The sequence below is a fragment of the Ictalurus punctatus genome, chromosome 20 (assembly GCF_001660625.3).
Source record: "Ictalurus punctatus breed USDA103 chromosome 20, Coco_2.0, whole genome shotgun sequence".
In the NCBI taxonomy this organism is placed as follows: domain Eukaryota; kingdom Metazoa; phylum Chordata; class Actinopteri; order Siluriformes; family Ictaluridae; genus Ictalurus; species Ictalurus punctatus.
In genome coordinates, this window is record NC_030435.2 from 23244305 (window position 1) to 23263884 (window position 19580).

The window sequence follows — 19580 nt, forward strand, 5'->3', positions numbered from 1 at the left end:
TAGAGACAGAGGTCCCGCCTCTATTCACTAAATCTTGGCGCCCCTGCTGTACAGTAATGACCTCATCGTGCTGACCTCGCTCCACAGGCCTGCCGCTGTTTATGACTCACTTCACACCCGACGAAGCAGCACTTCCTGTCCCACAGCCTGACTCTTCCCTTATACTTTTCTCCGTATTGTTCATCATAGTGGATCCTTTTCCTTTTTGGTTTAGCTTCCCGAAGCCTGAAGCGGGTTCTCCGTGCTCACCTTCTAATCAAGTTTACTGTTTTTTCACATTTATTTGACGGGGGGCTACACACAATCTCTTCAGGGTTTTTCGGAGTGCGCGCCTCCCGGGTCTGTGATGTGATGACAGGCCTCACTGTGGCCTAAACACGTCCTCGCGGTTATTTAAAAGGAAGTTAGCGCACCAGGAGGCATGCTAATCCTAGCTTTATTCTGGACTGCACAGTCAGCGAGACCCGCTGCCTCTCTGTGTGTGTGTGTGTGTGTGTGTGAATTATCAGTTGGTGCAATGTAAACATGCATGGGTGAAGCTGTTCATTATGTTCTTCATAACAATAATCAGATTGTGGTTGTGCTCTGGTGCGTGCCGTGTCGCAGATGTTTGCTAGGCATCTAGCGTGCACACAGAGAGCTATTAATGCTGCGTGTGGTGAAACACCACGCTGTAGTGGACCGATTGAGAGTCCCTCGTGCCGAAATGAACATGGTGAACTATCTAACAGGTTCATATGGGACTTTCCAGCATTGGCACATCTTTATGTAGCAACCAGGCTTAAATGAAGACACCATCTCTTAACGAAACAGGCTCTAGCTAAGGGAATCAGTTAAAGGAACGATTTCACCAGCGTTGACGATTCCCCAATACCTATAGATATCTAACTTCCTAATTCAGTGTTCACCAACCTTCTTCCTGGAGGTTTCATCTCCAAACCAAACTCTAACACGCCTGTTTTTGTTGATCAAGGACTTCCTGAGGTAATGATTAGATGGTCAGGTGGTCATCATTATGGTCGGAGATAAAATTTTCAGGAAAGTAGATCTCCAGGAACAGGGTTGGGGACCGCTGACCTTAGACATGTTTGGCAGGGATCGAACCCTGAACCCTGAACCCTGGAGCATTGAGGCACCAATCAGAACTGCTCGGGACACGACGCCGGCCTCTGAGCGTGACGTGTGAAGTGAACACGAGAGTACTTCGGTGGAGCGGTTTGCGCGAGCCGTCATTAAGCCGCTTTAAGGGCGGTTTCGTTCCGCGGGATTATCGCAAACACGTGACCGTGGGACAAAACAAACGAGGAAGAAGAAACCCACCGAGCACGGCTGCTTTTAATAATCGGGCGTCTAAACGAATCAGCGGCTGCTTCTTTGCCGTGAAGCAGAGGACAGTCGGGAGGCCGAGACCGTCGAGTTCTGGGCGTGCCTTTTGGTTCAAACCTGTTTTTAACGTTCCTCTGCACAGGAGAACGTGGAAGTGTGGTTTATAGTCGTTGACAAGACCGTCTTCACGCCTGCGTTGACGGAGGACGATAAATCTAGTTGATGTTCTCGTCTCGCTGGTGTTTCCACACCAAATTTCCATGCAAGGTGTTATCTCGGACTGCAGAACTTCAAAACACTGCTTCGGTATAACTCCGCCCCCTCGGGCCCCACCTCACAGAGTTTGAAGCTGGATGTCGTGTGTATGAACATATAGTTCCTTGAAGAGTAAAACACGGCAAATTACAATATTCACGTAGTAAAGAAGGACACGTCGTGCGTCTTGATCCGTTTAGAGTTATGAGTAATGTTGCGAAACATCCCTGAAACAAGTTCTCGTTCTGACTCGCGTTACAGCGGCTCCGTATAAACGCTCGTCCCCTCACCAGCCTCCTCGCTTTCTTTCTCTCTCCTGAAGTTAATAATAACAAACAAAATGAACGCAACTTGTCATGTTACCAAAAAAACAACAACAACAACAACGCGACACCATGGAAGCTCCGTCGTGCTGCAGATGTCGGAAGATTTACAAGGTTACAAAGTGTTGACGCTGGAGACTCCTTACTTTAACGTTACGTCACTATATCAACTTTTGAAATACAATGAAAAAAGCTGTTTATCAGTCCGTACAGGATTTCGCTGCGTTATTTTGCGATCGTTGCAAAAACTGCGTATCCTTTTCAGGGTCACGGGGAACCTGGAGTCTATCCCAGGGAGCATCGGGCGCGAGGCGGGGTACACCCTGGACAGGGTGCCAATCCATCGCAGGGCACAATCACACACCCGTTCATACACTACGGACACTTTAGACACGCCGATCATTCTACCGTGCGTGTGTTTGGACTGGGGGAGGAAACCGGAGTACCCGGAGGAAACCCCCGCAGCACCACACACACACAGGGCCACAGTGGGAATCGAACCCCCGACCCTGGAGGTGTGAGGCGAACGTGCTAACCGCTACTTTTTTTTCTTTCTTTTTTTTTTGCTGAACTCTTTGTTTAAACTATATTTGCCTGCATTTCCTCATTTGTAAGTCGCTTTGGATAAAAGCGTCTGCTGTGTGAATACATGAATAAATGTAAATGTAGAAACAGCACTACGCATCTGCTTGACATGTGACAGCTGTTATCACTGTGCATGGGGACGCATTAATTATGCTTCACTGCCCAAATATTTGCTTTAGATGTGGCTTTGTATTGGTGCACACACTGCATCAGGAAAGACACACAGTAACACATCCTGCTGAAGGGTCGTTCTTTTAAAAAGGACAACATTTGGACCTTCAGAATCTTTATGCATTGTAATTCTTGTGGGTTTTCCCTTTAGCTTTTATTAGTAGTAGTATTTTTTTTTTTTTTTTATGCACATGCACTCTAAACTTCTGTAAGACTGGTTTGTACATCAGCACTCCTTCCAGCCTCATCCACGCCTCCATGTCAGGAGGGTTTCAGGGCTCATAGTGTGTACAGAACTGTGTGTGTGTGTCAGTTTGGACAGGAAACTCCACCGAGTGCTTCACCAAACTGCTCTGCTCAGGTTCTCTCCCTCTCTCTGTTTCTGCAAGCTAATCAAGGTAAGGATTTCATATATATATATATATATATATATATATATATATATACATACACATATATACATATGTATGTATGTATTTTTCATGCTTGCTTTGATGTTTTGTACAGTAAAGTGGGCTGGAGCTGCTGTTCGCTTTGAGATTGCATTTGATAAAGTGCATTGCTGTATAATGTTGAGGAGGAAATAGAAATCCAGCAGGGTGTCATTAATGATCAGATCCTTCTCCTGCATGGAGTTTGCAAGAAATAAATAAATAAATAAATAAATAAAGGAAAAGAAAAAAAAAAGAACTCGTCTCCAGGCTGCACTTTTGCGCGCGCGCGCGTGTGAAATTCCCTGCGTGGTATTTAACACGAAAGCGCATTTCCTCTGATTGATTAGTGTACTTTCAGGTCTGTATCCTGAGCTGGATCAAGGACGGAGTGTAGCGGAAAGATGCCGTGAAAGAAGCCGGAGTGTGTGACGTTGCACTTCTGCACAAATTGCGTTTTATTTTTGTCCGTTTTGTTTCCAGCGCGCGCACCATCTTGGTTTCTCAATGTTCTGAACTTAAATGGCTGCCCTTGGAACTTTTATGAGTTAATACGTGTGTGTGTGTGTGTGTGTGTGTGTGTGTGTGTGCGTGCGTGCGTGTGTGCGCGCATTCGTTTTCCGTGCATTTTCCGGAAACACCCGAGCTCACCCCAGGCTGTAAGAATTGTGCACACATTCCTAGCCTTTTGTTTTGATTTTGTAGAATCTATCCCTGTTAGTTTTAAAGTTCTGGACAATGCATCTCCTTGCGCAATTGGTATGTCTTACAGGGTTTAAGATTTTTATTGATAGGCTAGCCCAGTGGTTTTCAAAGTGGAGGCGCCGCCAGGGGGCGCCCGGGGGTCCTCAACAATTTGGTGTGAAAAATAAATAAATGTATGTTTTCTCTTTCTCACTCTCAGGCAAGCACACACACACACACACACACACACACACACACACACACACACACACACACACACACAATCAATTCCTAATGTAATGTAAAGATGTAAGGTGTAATTATGAATTTAAAAAAAAGGGATATATTCAGAAGTCTGTATTAATGTGTTTTAAAGACATCTTGCAAAAGGGGGGCCTCGGTCAAATGTTAATGCCATTTGGGGGGCCTCGCCCTGGAAAAGTTTGGGAACCCCTGGGCTAGCCAATGAAAATAATATTCTAGAGTGGTCCTCCCTGAAACCATCACAGAAATGCTAATGATTTCCACTACAAATACCATTACAGACATTACACACCATCAGCTGTTAGCCATTAAAACCATTACCAAATGTAAAAAAAAACAACAAAACAAAACATGGTATCCACTAGACATAACGTACCGCCAATAGAAGGCGACAGATTACCAGTAGAGACCCACGGGGACCATTAGAGTTTCCAGTACCAATACAATTCCCTTTATGACCATTAAAACCAGTACACATTTTTTCAAGCAATGCTGTCACTATCTACTGAGAGTTTAAGGTAAATCATAAACTGTGTTCTCATAACCAGAAAAGGGAATGAATAACTAACGCTGCTTTATAGCCTACAAAATTAATACATGACCATCAGGTGTGATTTTATTATTTTATTGTTTTATTAGCAAAAGATCACATGTTTGTTTGTGTTTCTGCACAAGTGTCCAAACACATTCAACAAGCAGGATTGATACTGCAAATATGCAGTGTTATATATATATATATATATATATATATATATATGTGTGTGTGTGTGTGTGTGTGTGTGTGTGTGTGTGTGTGTAAAAGTTCCCAACAATGAAAATGTACTTAGGTTCCAGCTAGAACCCTCAAATGTTATTTGGGCTCTTCGTCTAAGAAAAATCTTCTTTGTAGAACCCTGCATCAGAGGGTTTCTCATTTCTAAGTAGGACGTCTTTTAAATAATGCGAATATAAAAAAAATTAAAAAATGAACCCCCTTGGTTGAACTGAACATCCTTCAACCCCAGGCAACAGTTGTAATTTTGCAGAACCATTTTCTAAAAGTTTCCAGGAACTTTCAGTTCAGAGAATGTCCAATGGTGCGTGTGTGTTCTGGGAACGCGTTTATATAACATTCTTACAACGTTGCAGTAACATTCTAATAACGTTGTGAAGCGAACCATTCTTACAGCAGAACATTTCAGGAGCGCTATTTTTAGACCCTCTGTTGAATACTGGCTGAATGTTCTGTTAATGTTCTCGGGTTAGTTGGGAAGATACGGAACTCGACGGAACGCAGTTTTGTACTTGAATACATTTTAAAGGTTCAGGACATCCTCTAGTCTAAGTAGCCATGTTTGTTTCGAAGCCTAACAGTGCCAGTAACCGTCGGCCAGAAGACAAGCGAGTCATCGGGGCCCAAGCATTTTTCCTGCAGCTCCGACAGACTTCTGAATCGGCTCCGAGTTCTATAACCAAACAAAGACGTGACGAGCGCTTCGTCTTCACATTACCCTAGAAGCTAGGTTAATTGCTTTTTCTGAGATTTTACGTTTATGCGCCTTTGTAAAACTAGGATCTAGGATCGTTTGTTTTGGTGATCACTGCAAAGGGAGAGCAATCTGATGACACCGGGTGTCGGTTGTTTGGACATTGGGATGGCCTCACTTTACACGTCACAGATAACATAACAGGAAGTTGTCATGCAATAGGTTGCGTATTGAGATGAATTTGCAATACTGCAAAAGCAAGTTATAATCATACTCGACAGCTCAGATTACAGGATATTAAACTGAAGAGGTCCGTTTCATGAACGTAAATAATGATTTATAATCGCGATGTAATCTGGTGCCACCCAGAAGACAACAGGTTCCATTTAGAGTCTGGTTCCTCTTAAGGTTCTTCCGGAAGTGTTTCACCACCACCGTCTCTTCTGGCCTCATCGTTCTTGATCCAAAAAGTCTCCAGCAGTATGTGTTCTTACATACACGAACAAGCTTTCCATCTTCTGGTTATTTACAGTTCAGAAAGTTTGAATCATTCGACGAATTCGTCCCAAAGCTCCGGTGCTTCCAGTGATCCACAAAGAACGAGCGTCTTCCCTCTTTGCTCACTTACTATCCTTATCCTGCAAACTCACGGAATTCCTAAAGCCTCATATTTCGTGTCGATCGACCAGTTCTTCACCGGTTCCTTCCGCCGTTATAATCCTTTGAAACTGTCTCACTCATATTCTAAGCTCCAGGTGTAGTTCTTCTTTCCGTCCACCTCAGAAACAGCCCAAAACTCTGGACCGCCCATGGCGTTCGGAGATTTGATGGGATGGACACACACGGATGTCCACTATTTAACCCGGTTCTTTCCGTTGCAGGCATCATGGTGTCCCACAAGGAGTTCGATACAGCCGGGAAGGCGCCTGGTCTGCAGATCTGGCGTATTGAGAACATGGACCTCAAGCCTGTTCCCAAGAACTTCTATGGAAGCTTCTACACCGGAGACGCCTACCTCCTGCTGTACACCACAACTGCACCATCCTACTACATCCACATGTGGCTGGGTGAGTGCCATTATGTTTCTCCAGATGTTTTCATTTGGAAGATCAGACTTAAGGTGATTAAACTTATGTTTTATTCCACAGCAAATTACCACGTTTTTTATTTATTAAAGAAGGACACGTCATAGTTTTTTTTTTTCTTCTTTCTTCCATCCTTTTATGGTTACGTTTAATGTTGTGAAACAAGTCGATCCACAAAAACAATTTAGTTAATGTTCTCACGCCGCTATAAACAGTTGTTGCCTCATAAACATCCGCCTCTCTTCTCTCTCTCTTCTCTCTCTCTCTCTCTCTCGAGAAGTTAATAAGACGCTTTGTTTATTTTTTAAAATGCGGCTGCCCGTGTTACCGAGAATCCACGAAAGCGTAAACTTCTCCGTCCCGAAGACTTTAGCTGACCGCTATAGACTTCTTCCGCACGTGTTAAACAAACGTCTCGTCGCAGGAAGCGTCAGCGTATCGTTCGTCGTCTTTTAAAAGACGTTCATCCGGAGCGCACGCGGAGCGATAGGATATTAGAACGAGCACGTTCGTGTGAACCTGCGATTTTTTGGAATCGCTCTACAGTCAGACGTGCCGTTGTAGAAAACGAATCAACACCACGTCTTCTGACCAATCGGGATTGAGATTTCGCCAGCTTGTGTGAAATCCTCCACCTCGACGCACTTTGCGTTTCGCCATTTGCGCACGATAGACACCGACCCCGTGTCGTTCTTCCTTCCCTTTTCTTCTCGAGCACGTCTAGCTCCTCCCCGCGAGACGTTAGAACGATGTACTGTTCGTGTCGTGGGGATCGTAACGGCCTCGACCGAAGTTCTCCTTCTGTTCTTATGAATCCCGCGCAGCGGAACGCAGAACTGGCTCTCGTGTTTTGTGTTTCTTGGGCGATTCATTGCTGGTTGTCCGTATAGCTCGTCTTCGACCCTGTGGCGCAATTGAACTCCACCGCTTACCACGTTTTTCCGCTTTCGTGCAGTGTGTGTGTGTGTGTGTGTGTGTGTGTGTGTGTGTGTGTGTGTGTGTGAGTCTCATCCAGCACGTACATCGTTACCCTGAATATCCGGAGTGGAAAGATTCCTAGCCTCCCCGCATGTCTTTTCTCAGGGTTACCATGTGGTTTTCATAGCTCCCTAATCGAATCTGGCCAAGTTTTCTTCTCCCGAGGAGTACGCTGGCACGTCTCGACGTGTCTCCACAGCTACGGCAAGCTGGAGGACTTAAAGGAACAGTCCGGACAAAAAAATACGACGAGGCTGCCACCGTTATTACCTTATCCGAGTCACAATAGCGATGCGCGACGCGTTTAATGAGTTCTTTCTGAATCTTCAGTAACTGTAGTATTATCTTGGTCAGGGTTAGGGTCAGGGTCATGCTGGGTTAAACATTTATTTTCTGGTAAAGAGAACTAACTAGGTTCTTTAGAAAATCTCGGTCAGGAGCGTCTGTATCCGTAATGAATGTACTCCCGTGTGTGAATATAAGCTCGTTTTTCGACACCTGAGCGGTTTGCCGGTGTGAAGAGCGAGAAGTTCGACTCGTGTACGATGAGCAGATTTCAGGGTTAAAGGGAAGCGAAACTTCGTAATGAAGCACTGACGCAGCGACACAGTCGCACCGATGCAGCGACGGACGTTTATAGTAGAGATTCTACGAGATGTAAGATATACATTCCGGGTACAAGCTCCAGAGTGTTGAATGTTACAGTGTGATTGGCTGTAATCGATTATGCTAATGTTACATGGTTCATTTGAGAATAATGTAAGTATAATACTATAGTTAGGCAAAGGAAAACAATCACAGGTCATAATATCACAAACTTTCTCCGGTTATGGAAAGAAAATGGTGGTAAGTCTTTGGGAGGTAATCGGGCAACCTGTAGTTTACCGGGGAACTCGGATTGGATTGGAGTTCTGGCGATGATTCACTGTTAACGAGCAAAGAGTGTAAAGAGTGTAAAGATGTAAAGAGTCCCTGCTTAAAAACGGCACCACTGATAATCCCCTCCTCGTCCGTTCTGATTTCTGATTATAGGAGACGAGTGCTCGCAGGACGAGAGCGGCGCGGCGGCCATCTTTGCCACGCAGCTGGACGACCATCTCGGCGGGGGCCCGGTGCAGTTCCGCGAGGTCCAGAATAACGAATCTCGGACCTTCCTGGGATACTTCAAGTCTGGCATTAAGTATCAGGTGGGCATCTAATGATGCTTTTCATAAATCCTCCACAAACAAGGCTGTGTCGTCGTCGTCCCATCGTCGCCCCTCCCCCCCCATTCATCTACACCCATGAGTCATGATGGAAACTTTAGTATTAATATGCCTGTAGTCTCACAAACCAGATATCTGTCACAATCTGGTACGTTTCGTCGTTTAAAAAAAAGCCAAGACCCGCCTACTTTCACAGAAATAACCCGTTTGATTGACACGTCCAGCGGCCGACCACGTACTTTTTCCTGCACGCGAAATCTCGTTTGCCCGCCGCTTCGAAAAAAGCTCTCGAGTGCATTTTTGAAAAGTGTGTGTGTGTGTGTGTGTGTCCATGGTGATGTGGTATTCATGTGCACAGAGAGACCATGCGAAGAAACAATTATAAGGCATTCAGTACTTCAGCGGTGCATTCTTTCCAACACAACACACCAGTTTTGTTACCGCAGCATGTTTACCGACCTCGACTTTAGAAACGCAGGTCTGTTTTTCATTTCCTGCAGCTCTCACTGAACCCCGTGTGTTCTTCTAGTCTTCGTTTTTTAAACTCGTGTTTTCAGAGCCTGCATCATAAAAGAACGGCTCGGCTTTGTCTCGTAGGCTAGTTAGGATTTAAGGTTGTGTTTGTAATCCTCTTTGTGTAGCTGCACGTGGAGATTTGTGCCCCTGTTTTGGTGATAATACAATATGCAGATTAACGTACGATCATCGGTAGGATACAGTTTTAGCGCTTTAAATGTAGAAATCTGTATTTTCGAGGCCACGCCTCCTTTAGTGTGATTGACACACAGAGGCCATGCCTCCTGTCTCTTAGACAGGAAGGTTCCACGCCTCCTTTACTGAAACAGACATGTACAGAGGTCACACCTTTTCTGAGACAGACGGGTACAGAGGCCTCACATCCTTTACTGAGACTGGCAGCTACAGAGGCCACGCCCCTCTCTCTGAGTCAGACAAGCAAAAGGCCACGCCTTCTTCTCTGAGACAGGCAGGTAAAGAGGCCACCCCTCCTGCTCTGGGATGGGCAGGTAGAGAGGCCACGCCTCCTTCTCACAGACGGGCAGGTAAAGAAGCCATGCCTCCTTCTCTGAGAAAGGCAGGTAGAGAGGCCACACCTCCTTCTCTGAGATAGGCAGGTAGACAGGCCACACCTCCTTCTCTGAGACAGGCAGGTAGAGAGGCCTCACCTCCTTCTCTGAGACAGGCAGGTAGAGAGGCCACACCTCCTTCTCTGAGACGGACAGGTAAAGAAGCCACGCCTCCTTCTCTGAGACAGGCAGGTAGAGAGGCCACACCTCCTTCTCTGAGACAGGCAGGTAGAGAGGCCACACCTCCTTCTCTGAGACGGACAGGTAAAGAAGCCACGCCTCCTTCTCTGAGACAGGCAGGTAGAGAGGCCACACCTCCTTCTCTGAGATAGGCAGGTAGGGAGGCCACACCTCCTCCTCTGAAACAGGCAGGTAGAGAGGCCACACCTCCTCCTCTGAGACAGGCAGGTAAAGAAGCCACGCCTCCTTCTCTGAGACAGGCAGGTAGAGAGGCCACACCTCCTTCTCTGAGACAGGCAGGTAGAGAGGCCACACCTTCTTCTCTGAGACGGGCAGGTAGAGAGGCCACACCTCCTTCTCTGAGACAGGCAGGTAGAGAGGCCACACCTTCTTCTCTGAGACGGGCAGGTAGAGAGGCCACACCTCCTTCTCTGAGACAGGCAGGTAGAGAGGCCACACCTTCTTCTCTGAGACAGGCAGGTAGAGAGGCCACACCTCCTTCTCTGAGACAGGCAGGTAGAGAGGCCACACCTTCTTCTCTGAGACAGGCAGGTAGAGAGGCCACACCTTCTTCTCTGAGACAGGCAGGTAGAGAGGCCACACCTCCTTCTCTGAGACAGGCAGGTAGAGAGGCCACACCTTCTTCTCTGAGACAGGCAGGTAGAGAGGCCACACCTCCTCCTCTGAGACAGGCAGGTAGAGAGGCCACACCTCCTCCTCTGAGACAGGCAGGTAGAGAGGCCACACCTTCTTCTCTGAGACAGGCAGGTAGAGAGGCCACACCTCCTCCTCTGAGACAGGCAGGTAGAGAGGCCACACCTCCTTCTCTGAGACAGGCAGGTAGAGAGGCCACACCTTCTTCTCTGAGACAGGCAGGTAGAGAGGCCACACCTCCTCCTCTGAGACAGGCAGGTAGAGAGGCCACACCTCCTCCTCTGAGACGGGCAGGTAGAGAGGCCACACCTCCTTCTCTGAGACAGGCAGGTAGAGAGGCCACACCTCCTCCTCTGAGACAGGCAGGTAGAGAGGCCACACCTCCTCCTCTGAGACGGGCAGGTAGAGAGGCCACACCTCCTCCTCTGAGACAGGCAGGTAGAGAGGCCACACCTCCTCCTCTGAGACAGGCAGGTAGAGAGGCCACACCTCCTTCTCTGAGACAGGCAGGTAGAGAGGCCACACCTCCTTCTCTGAGACAGGCAGGTAGAGAGGCCACACCTCCTTCTCTGAGACAGGCAGGTAGAGAGGCCACACCTCCTTCTCTGAGACAGGCAGGTAGAGAGGCCACACCTCCTCCTCTGAGACAGGCAGGTAGAGAGGCCACACCTCCTTCTCTGAGACAGGCAGGTAGAGAGGCCACACCTCCTTCTCTGAGACAGGCAGGTAGAGAGGCCACACCTCCTCCTCTGAGACGGGCAGGTAGAGAGGCCACACCTCCTCCTCTGAGACAGGCAGGTAGAGAGGCCACACCTCCTTCTCTGAGACGGGCAGGTAGAGAGGCCACACCTCCTCCTCTGAGACAGGCAGGTAGAGAGGCCACACCTCCTCCTCTGAGACGGGCAGGTAGAGAGGCCACACCTCCTCCTCTGAGACGGGCAGGTAGAGAGGCCACACCTCCTCCTCTGAGACAGGCAGGTAGAGAGGCCACACCTCCTCCTCTGAGACAGGCAGGTAGAGAGGCCACACCTCCTCCTCTGAGACAGGCAGGTAGAGAGGCCACACCTCCTCCTCTGAGACGGGCAGGTAGAGAGGCCACAGCACAGGTTGTACAATGTGAACAATTATTCTCATCTTTTGCAGAAAGGTGGTGTTGCGTCTGGTTTCAATCACGTGGTGACTAACGAAGCGAACGTGAAGCGTTTGCTGCACGTGAAGGGCCGGAGAGTGATCAGAGCCACCGAGGTGAACTTTTCCTGGGCCAGCTTTAATAAGGGCGACTGCTTTATCGTGGACCTGGGAAAGGTAACGTCCTCGACTACACTTCCTCTCAGGAAGAGAAAAGACTGTGATATCCTGGACGCGTCAGAAACTCTTCCACTAACCTTGACTTCCCCTGCAGAACATCTACCAGTGGATGGGCTGTGATTGTAACCGCTTTGAGAAGGTGAAGGCGTCTCAGGTGGCCATCGACATCCGCGATAACGAGCGCAACGGCAGAGCCAAACTGTGCATGGTGGAGGAAGGATCTGAACCTCAGGAGATTATTGAGGTGAGAAGCTGTCTCACGTACCTACACACACACACACACACACACACACACACACACACACACGTGTTCTTACACATTTAACAAACAATGGGCAGTGGTGGCTCAGCGGGTTGGGTTACTGATCAGAAGTTCATGAGTTCAAACCCCAGCTCTGCTGCCACTCTTGGGCCCTTGAGCGAGGCCCTTAACCCTCAATTACTCAGAGGTATAAATGAGATAAATGTAAGTCGCTCTGGATAAGGGCGTCAGCCAAATTCCATAAATGTAAATGATAATAAAAATGATCACAGTATCTTTCCATAATGGTCACATGGTAATGTCCCGAATTTCCTCCAGGTTCTCGGACCCAAACCGAGCATCGCTCCTGCTACCCCTGATGACGAGAATGTCGAGCTGTTCAACAAGAAAAAGGGAGCGTTGTACCTGGTAATGCAGAACCTCCACACGCTTCACTACCATACTCTTCAACACTCTGTTCCGGATTTTTACATTGTGACCAGTGAATACACACTCGAATAATATCGCTCTAATAACCCCTCTGATAATCCCATTAAATAATCCTGCTCTAATAATCGCACTCTTATAATCCTACACGAATAATCCTACTCTAATAATATCACTCGAATAATCCTATTTCCATGATCCCACTCTATTAGTCCCACTCGAATGGTTCCACTCAAATAATCCCACATCGATAATCCCATGCAAATAATCTTGCGCTAATAATCCTAATATAGTAATCCCACTTTAATAATCTTGCTCTAATAATCTTGCTCAAATAATCTCTCTCTAATTATATCACTCAAATAGTCCTATTTCAATCATCCCGCTCAAACAGTTCCATTTGAATAATCCCACTCAGGTAATCTTGCTCTAATAATCCTAATGTAATAATCCCACAAGAATAATCACGCTTAAATAATCCTGCTCGAATAGTCTTACTCAAATAATCCCTCTAATAATATCACGCAAATGATCCTATTTCAATAATCCCACTCAAACAGCTCCATTTGAAAAATCCCGCTCAGATAATCTTGCTCTAATAATCCCACTCTAATAATCCCACTCTAGTAATCCCACTCTACTAATTCCACTCTAATAATTCCACTCTAATAATCCCACTCTAATAATCCCACTCTAATAATCCCACTCTACTAATTCCACTCTAATAATCCCACTCTAATAATCCCACTCTACTAATTCCACTCTAATAATCCCACTCTAATAATCCCACTCTACTAATTCCACTCTAATAATCCCACTCTAATAATCCCACTCTAATAATCCCACTCTACTAATTCCACTCTAATAATCCCACTCTACTAATTCCACTCTAATAATCCCACTCTAATAATCCCACTCTAATAATCCCACTCTAATAATCCCACTCTACTAATTCCACTCTAATAATCCCACACTAATAATCCCACTCTACTAATTCCACTCTAATAATTCCACTCTAATAATCCCACTCTACTAATTCCACTCTAATAATTCCACTCTACTAATTCCACTCTAATAATCCCACACTAATAATCCCACTCTACTAATTCCACTCTACTAATTCCACTCTAATAATCCCACTCTAATGATCCCACTCTAATAATCCCACTCTAATAATCCAACTCTACTAATCCCACTCTAATAATCCCACTCTAATAATCCCACTCTACTAATTCCACTCTAATAATCCCACTCTAATAATCCCACTCTAATAATCCCACTCTAATAATCCCACTCTACTAATCCCACTCTAATAATTCCACTCTAATAATCCCACTCTAATAATCCCACTCTAATAATTCCACTCTAATAATCCCACTCTAATAATCCCACTCTAATAATTCCACTCTAATAATCTCACATGAATGATCCTACTCGAATAGTTCCACTGTTATAATCACACTCTAATCATCCCACTCCGGTCTCCATGCAGATCTCCGACGCCACCGGCTCCATGAAGACGTCCAGCGTGGCTCCGTCCAGTCCGTTCAAACAGGAAATGCTGTCACTCGATGACTGCTACATCCTGGACAACGGCGTGGATGGCAACGTGTTCGTATGGAAAGGTGGGACGCAGATTAAACACAGTTCATCATGTGTTCAGGAAGTTTCGATTCTTTATTTATTTATTTATTTTTTGGTTCCACGTTCAACTTACCAGTGTTTTCGGTTTCAGTCCCATTTCCTGAGGTTATAATAGCAGTGTTGAGAATTTAGGACTTGTGATTAAACACTTTGGGACACGCTGTTATAAGAAAATCGTCAACCACACGGTGGTGTGTTCACGCTACTGTTACAGCCCCGAGGCTGATTATTTTCCTATTACAGCATGTATTCCTCTTATACTCCAGCAATTCGCCGACAGTTACAGTTTAGACTGATTAATGAACGTCATGCTTTTTTCGTTTATAGTTTGTTACGTGTTTTGCTCTCAGGTTCGAACGCTAACACGCAGGAGCGCAAGGTGGCCATGAAGGTGGCTCAGGACTTTATTAAAGAGAAGAACTACTCCAGTAAAACACAGGTACACTGCCTCCATGTGCCAAAACATTCCACAGAACAGAACATCAGATTTATACATTTTCCTAATCCTTATTTTTTGTTGAAGGAGATCATTTTACATATTTTCACCACTTCCCCGCTTTTTATTTCCTTTTGACCTTTTTAAAAAACACAGTAGACTAAAAAGAAGAAGAAGAACATCATTATTTTAACCAAAACATTGAACTGTTTGTAGTTTTACGTTACAGCTGAGTGCAAACATTTGCATATTTTTATTACGATGAAACACTGATGGGATTTAAAATAACGAAATAATAAAATGAATATGAATCCTGTGTTAAAGCTTTATTACAGTGTAGTCTTTGCCTTTGCGTGCCTGCAGATCCAGGTGCTGCCTGCAGGGGGCGAGACCACTCTCTTCAAGCAGTTCTTCTCGAACTGGAAGGATAAGGACCAGACCACGGGCCCGAGCAAAGCGTACACCATCGGGCAGATCGCACAGGTGAAGCAGGTCCCCTTCGACGCCTCCACCCTGCACACCAACCAGGCCATGGCGGCGCAGCACAACATGGTGGACGACGGGTCCGGAAAGGTTCAGGTACGATACGCGTCCTCCTGCTCGTTCCATTTCGAGATTGTTCTGGAGGAAATCTGATGGAATTTACATTTACCATTACACCTAGAGTAACCTCCAGCTGCACCATGTTTCAGACTCTTTTAAAACAAAGGGAAAAAAAAATAGTTTGGGGTTTCCGAGAGAAAGAAAAACAGAATGACGGAAAGAAAAAAATGGACAGCGGGACGAAAGAACGGATGGCTGAAAGACATGTGAGAAAGAAAGAACAGAAAAACAGGAGAACAGAAAATGAGAGAGTGACAGCATGACAAAGAAAGGAAGGAAGGAAGGATAGAGGGATGAAAGGATGGATGGCTGAAAGAGGTCAAAAATATCTGAAAGAAAGAAAGAAAGAAAGCATAGAGGGATAAAAGGAAGAAAGGATGGATGGACAGGTGTAGGATGAAAGAAAGAAAGAAAGGATGTAGAGATGAAAGGATGGATGGCTGAAAGACAGGTCAAAAATATAGGAAAGAAAAAGAAAGAAAGGAAGAACTGAACCGGACGACAGAAACCGACAGAGGGACAGAATGACAGACAGGAAAAATGGATAGATGTATGAAGAAAGAAGTTGATGTGTGGATGAAAGACAAATGATTCGAGCAGATGTTTAATGTCTGTGTGTGTGTGTGTGTGTGTGTGTGTGTGTTTAGATCTGGCGTGTGGAGGGCGGAGCTCGCGTCCCCGTGGACCCTGCGGCATACGGTCAGTTCTTCGGAGGCGACTGTTACATCATCCTGTACAGCTACAAACAGGGCAGCCGAGAGCAGCACATCATCTACACCTGGCAAGTCAATCCACACTGACCACGCCCACATACACCTCTTGACCAATCAGAACGGAGTATTCAGCAGAGTCTTGTGATGCACAGTGTTGTTAACGTGAGTGTGTGACTGTGTTTCTCAGGCAGGGATTAAAGAGCACTCAGGACGAGCTGGCCGCCTCCGCCTTCCTCACCGTGCAGCTGGACGACTCCATGGGCGGAGCTCCCGTCCAGGTGTGTATCATTTACATTTCCCAACCTCAGTGTGAACACCTGACGGTTACGCCGAACAGTCATGCGAAAAAATCCTACCGAACACCAGGGGGCAGTGTTGGACAATCCTCGTAATGCACCACAAGTTAACGCTCAGTCTCATGAGTATCGATTAGATTGAGTTGAATTCTGGATTCTGATTGGTCAGAAGGTGTTGATTAATTTTCTATAACAGCAGCTCGGACAGTAGCGCAGCTACAAATCACAAATCAATTCTTTTCCTGAATCAACACTCTTAATGTTTTATTAATCTTACATCACAGCAGCAACGGTTATAAATTCCCTGATTCACGAAGCGTTTTATTTCTTTCTTAAAGAGTATTAAATGGACTCGGATCATATTTTTGTGATGCTTATGTGCGTTCAGGTGCGTGTAACTCAGGGTCAGGAGCCGCCTCACCTGATGAGCTTGTTTAAAGGAAAGCCCATGATCATCCACAGTGGAGGAACGTCACGTAAAGGAGGGCAGACGCAGGCGGGAACCACGCGTCTCTTCCACGTCCGTACCAGCACCGCCAAAGCCACTCGCGCCGTGGAGGTGAGTGGGCGGAGTCTCGCAGTTTAAAGTTTAAACTGAATGGATCTGGTTTATACTGCCCAGTGTATAGTGTTTATATGACCTCACGTGCAATTATCGTTATCTCTCTCTCTGACTGTAACTCTAGGTGAAGCCTTGTGCATCCAACCTCAACTCCAACGATGTGTTCGTGCTGAAGTCTCCCGATTCGCTCTTCGTGTGGAGGGGCGTCGGTGCCAGCGAGGAGGAAGTTAAAGGTGCCAAATTCGTCGTCAGCTTCCTGGGAGGGAAACCCACCGACGTCACCGAGGGCAAAGAGCCAGGTCAGGATTGGCTCTGCATTTTATATTAGAAAATCCACCTTTTGGTTTTCATGCTCACAAAAAAAAAAGAAAGAAAAAAGAATAAACTTCCCATAGACTTCCATTGTAAGTGAATTTGAAGTGAACAAATGTCACGAATGAAACATTTCAAACTTCCTGCCCATACTAATCACACGTACACTACAGATGCGTTGGATAGAGACTAGGTTAAAAAAGAAATGAATTCCAGAGCATTCCTTTAAAGCGCCGCTTCACGGACCCGTGCTGCAATATTAACCCTTTTTAATCCCTGACGTCTCGTCGTAGCCGGATTCTGGACCGCTCTGGGAGGGAAGAAGGAATATCAGACTTCCGTGACTCTGAAAAATACCGTCAAACCCCCTCGTCTGTTCGGCTGCTCCAACAAGTCTGGCCGGCTCACGGTAAATAAATAAATAAATACATACATACATAAATAAATCAATAAAAAGCTTTTCTCTTGATATTAATGAGAAATTAACGTGACATTACGGTGCGTGCTCGGATGAATTCATTCCCGATTTTCCACTTCCTGTCCTCGCAGGTTGAGGAGGTACCCGGTGACTTCGGCCAGGCGGATTTGGCCACCGACGACGTCATGTTGCTGGACACTTGGGATCAGGTGAGTGAACTCCGTCCGTCGCAGAGTGATTAGGGAGAACGTAGGAAACACTGAAACAGTGATTCGATGACGAGACGGCGGGCGGAGACACAACAAAAATTTAAACTCGAACTAAAGCACATGGCCTTTGTTGTCTTAAGAGACACCGAGTAATTGTAAAGTCCTCAAGATGATTACGATCCTCTTATCCGTAGCTCTTCCTGTGGGTGGGCAACGAAGCTAACGAAGTGGAGAAGACCGGCGCTCCAAAAATCGGTAAGACTCGATGTCTAAATATGCCGTAACACAACACTGAACACGGCTAAATAAATGGAACATTTTATTATTATTATTATTATTATTATTATTATCCTCTCCACAGCTAAAGAGTACCTGGACACAGACCCGTCCGGCCGGCGTGGTATCCCCATCACCACCATTAAACAAGGCACCGAGCCTCCGACCTTCACAGGCTGGTTCCAGGGCTGGGACGCCAAAATGTGGGACACCGACCCCCTGGATAGAATCCGCGCTCGCTTTTAATTCTTCATCATGCTCTCATCCTCTAACTGCTGCTTGCACTTAGCAGGCCCGATGCACAAACAGCCGATTCGACATATTTCCCTTTAACTTGACTGTCGTTACCGTATCATACATGCCGACGTGCCGTATGGAAAGTTCCAGAGACGGGTCAGCTGACGTGTACGATACAGAACACACTTTCTCTAATGAGTTAGAATGCCCAGGAAATTCAAACTGGTGATTTAAACCTTTATCGACCACAGCGAACGTGGCAGAACTTTCCATTACAAACAGTTACGTAATATTAACGATTAACGATGTGATCTAGTCACCCAGGACATTTAGGTCCGATCGAGGGCGCTTAACGTCCTGCGTTTAGATTTAAAAACGAAATTCTGCCGATTATCAATAAACTTGAACTATTTAGAGCGAGTGTCCGGATTTGGGTCGGGTGCGTGTTATTTTAAATGCTGTTGGTTGGGGGAAAATTCCGTTTTTAAAGGACGCCAGTCATCAAATCACCATCCTCGGTCCATTTCTCGAGTAATTATTAAATTAGTGTGAAGACCGGCATCGTGACCTGAGTGCCAAAACAAAATTTAAAAAATTAAACATAGAAGGTTTTTTTTGTTGTTGTTGTTGTTGTTGCCATTTTTCTCTGATATATTAAAGCATTTATCACGACTGATCCTCTCCGACAAACGGATTGCGATTGGTCGATTCGTGGAGTCCGGTAAATCATGTCCGAAAATGTTTTAGGATATTAAACAGTAAATCAGACTTGGGAGTGTTTCCAATCTCCGTATCTATTCTGCCTCTCTGTCTCTTTCTTTCTCGTTCTATTACTTCCTGTTTGACCCCAGGTGCGTACGGAACTGCGTTCTGTCATATGAAATGATATTTTTAAAAAATACTGTTTTTGATGTTTCTGGCTTGAATAAAAAATTCTCCAATTTTAAATAGAATTGTTTTGTTTTTTTTACGATGCTCAGGATGACGCTCTGGTTCGGTTACTTTACTAAAGTGTATTCATGCAACTAATACGACTACTGACTAGCTTTCAGTTCTCGTTCTCGTTTACGCTCCAGCAGGTATAAACGATCGTTCCTTCGCCAGCCTCTCTCTTATCCAGACCCTGTGAATGAGCTGTTGCTATAGAAACGATAACGTATTATAAAATTAGATCCTTCACATTTGG

The 19580-nt window shown here is 45.7% G+C and overlaps 1 protein-coding gene across 1 annotated transcript; it reads left to right on the forward strand.

Moving 5' to 3' along the window:
• Positions 1-2981: 2981 nt before the first annotated feature.
• scinlb (scinderin like b) lies at positions 2982-19347 on the forward strand. Its single transcript, XM_053673695.1, has 17 exons — positions 2982-3058; positions 6387-6572; positions 8601-8755; positions 11836-11997; positions 12095-12244; positions 12581-12670; positions 14181-14313; positions 14683-14771; positions 15132-15347; positions 16019-16156; positions 16276-16362; positions 16769-16939; positions 17067-17241; positions 17548-17663; positions 17804-17881; positions 18076-18136; positions 18243-19347. Exons 2-17 carry the CDS (start codon positions 6392-6394, stop codon positions 18401-18403), a joined length of 2163 nt encoding a protein of 720 aa, XP_053529670.1. The 5' UTR covers positions 2982-3058; positions 6387-6391; the 3' UTR covers positions 18404-19347.
• The last annotated feature ends 233 nt before the right edge of the window (positions 19348-19580 follow it).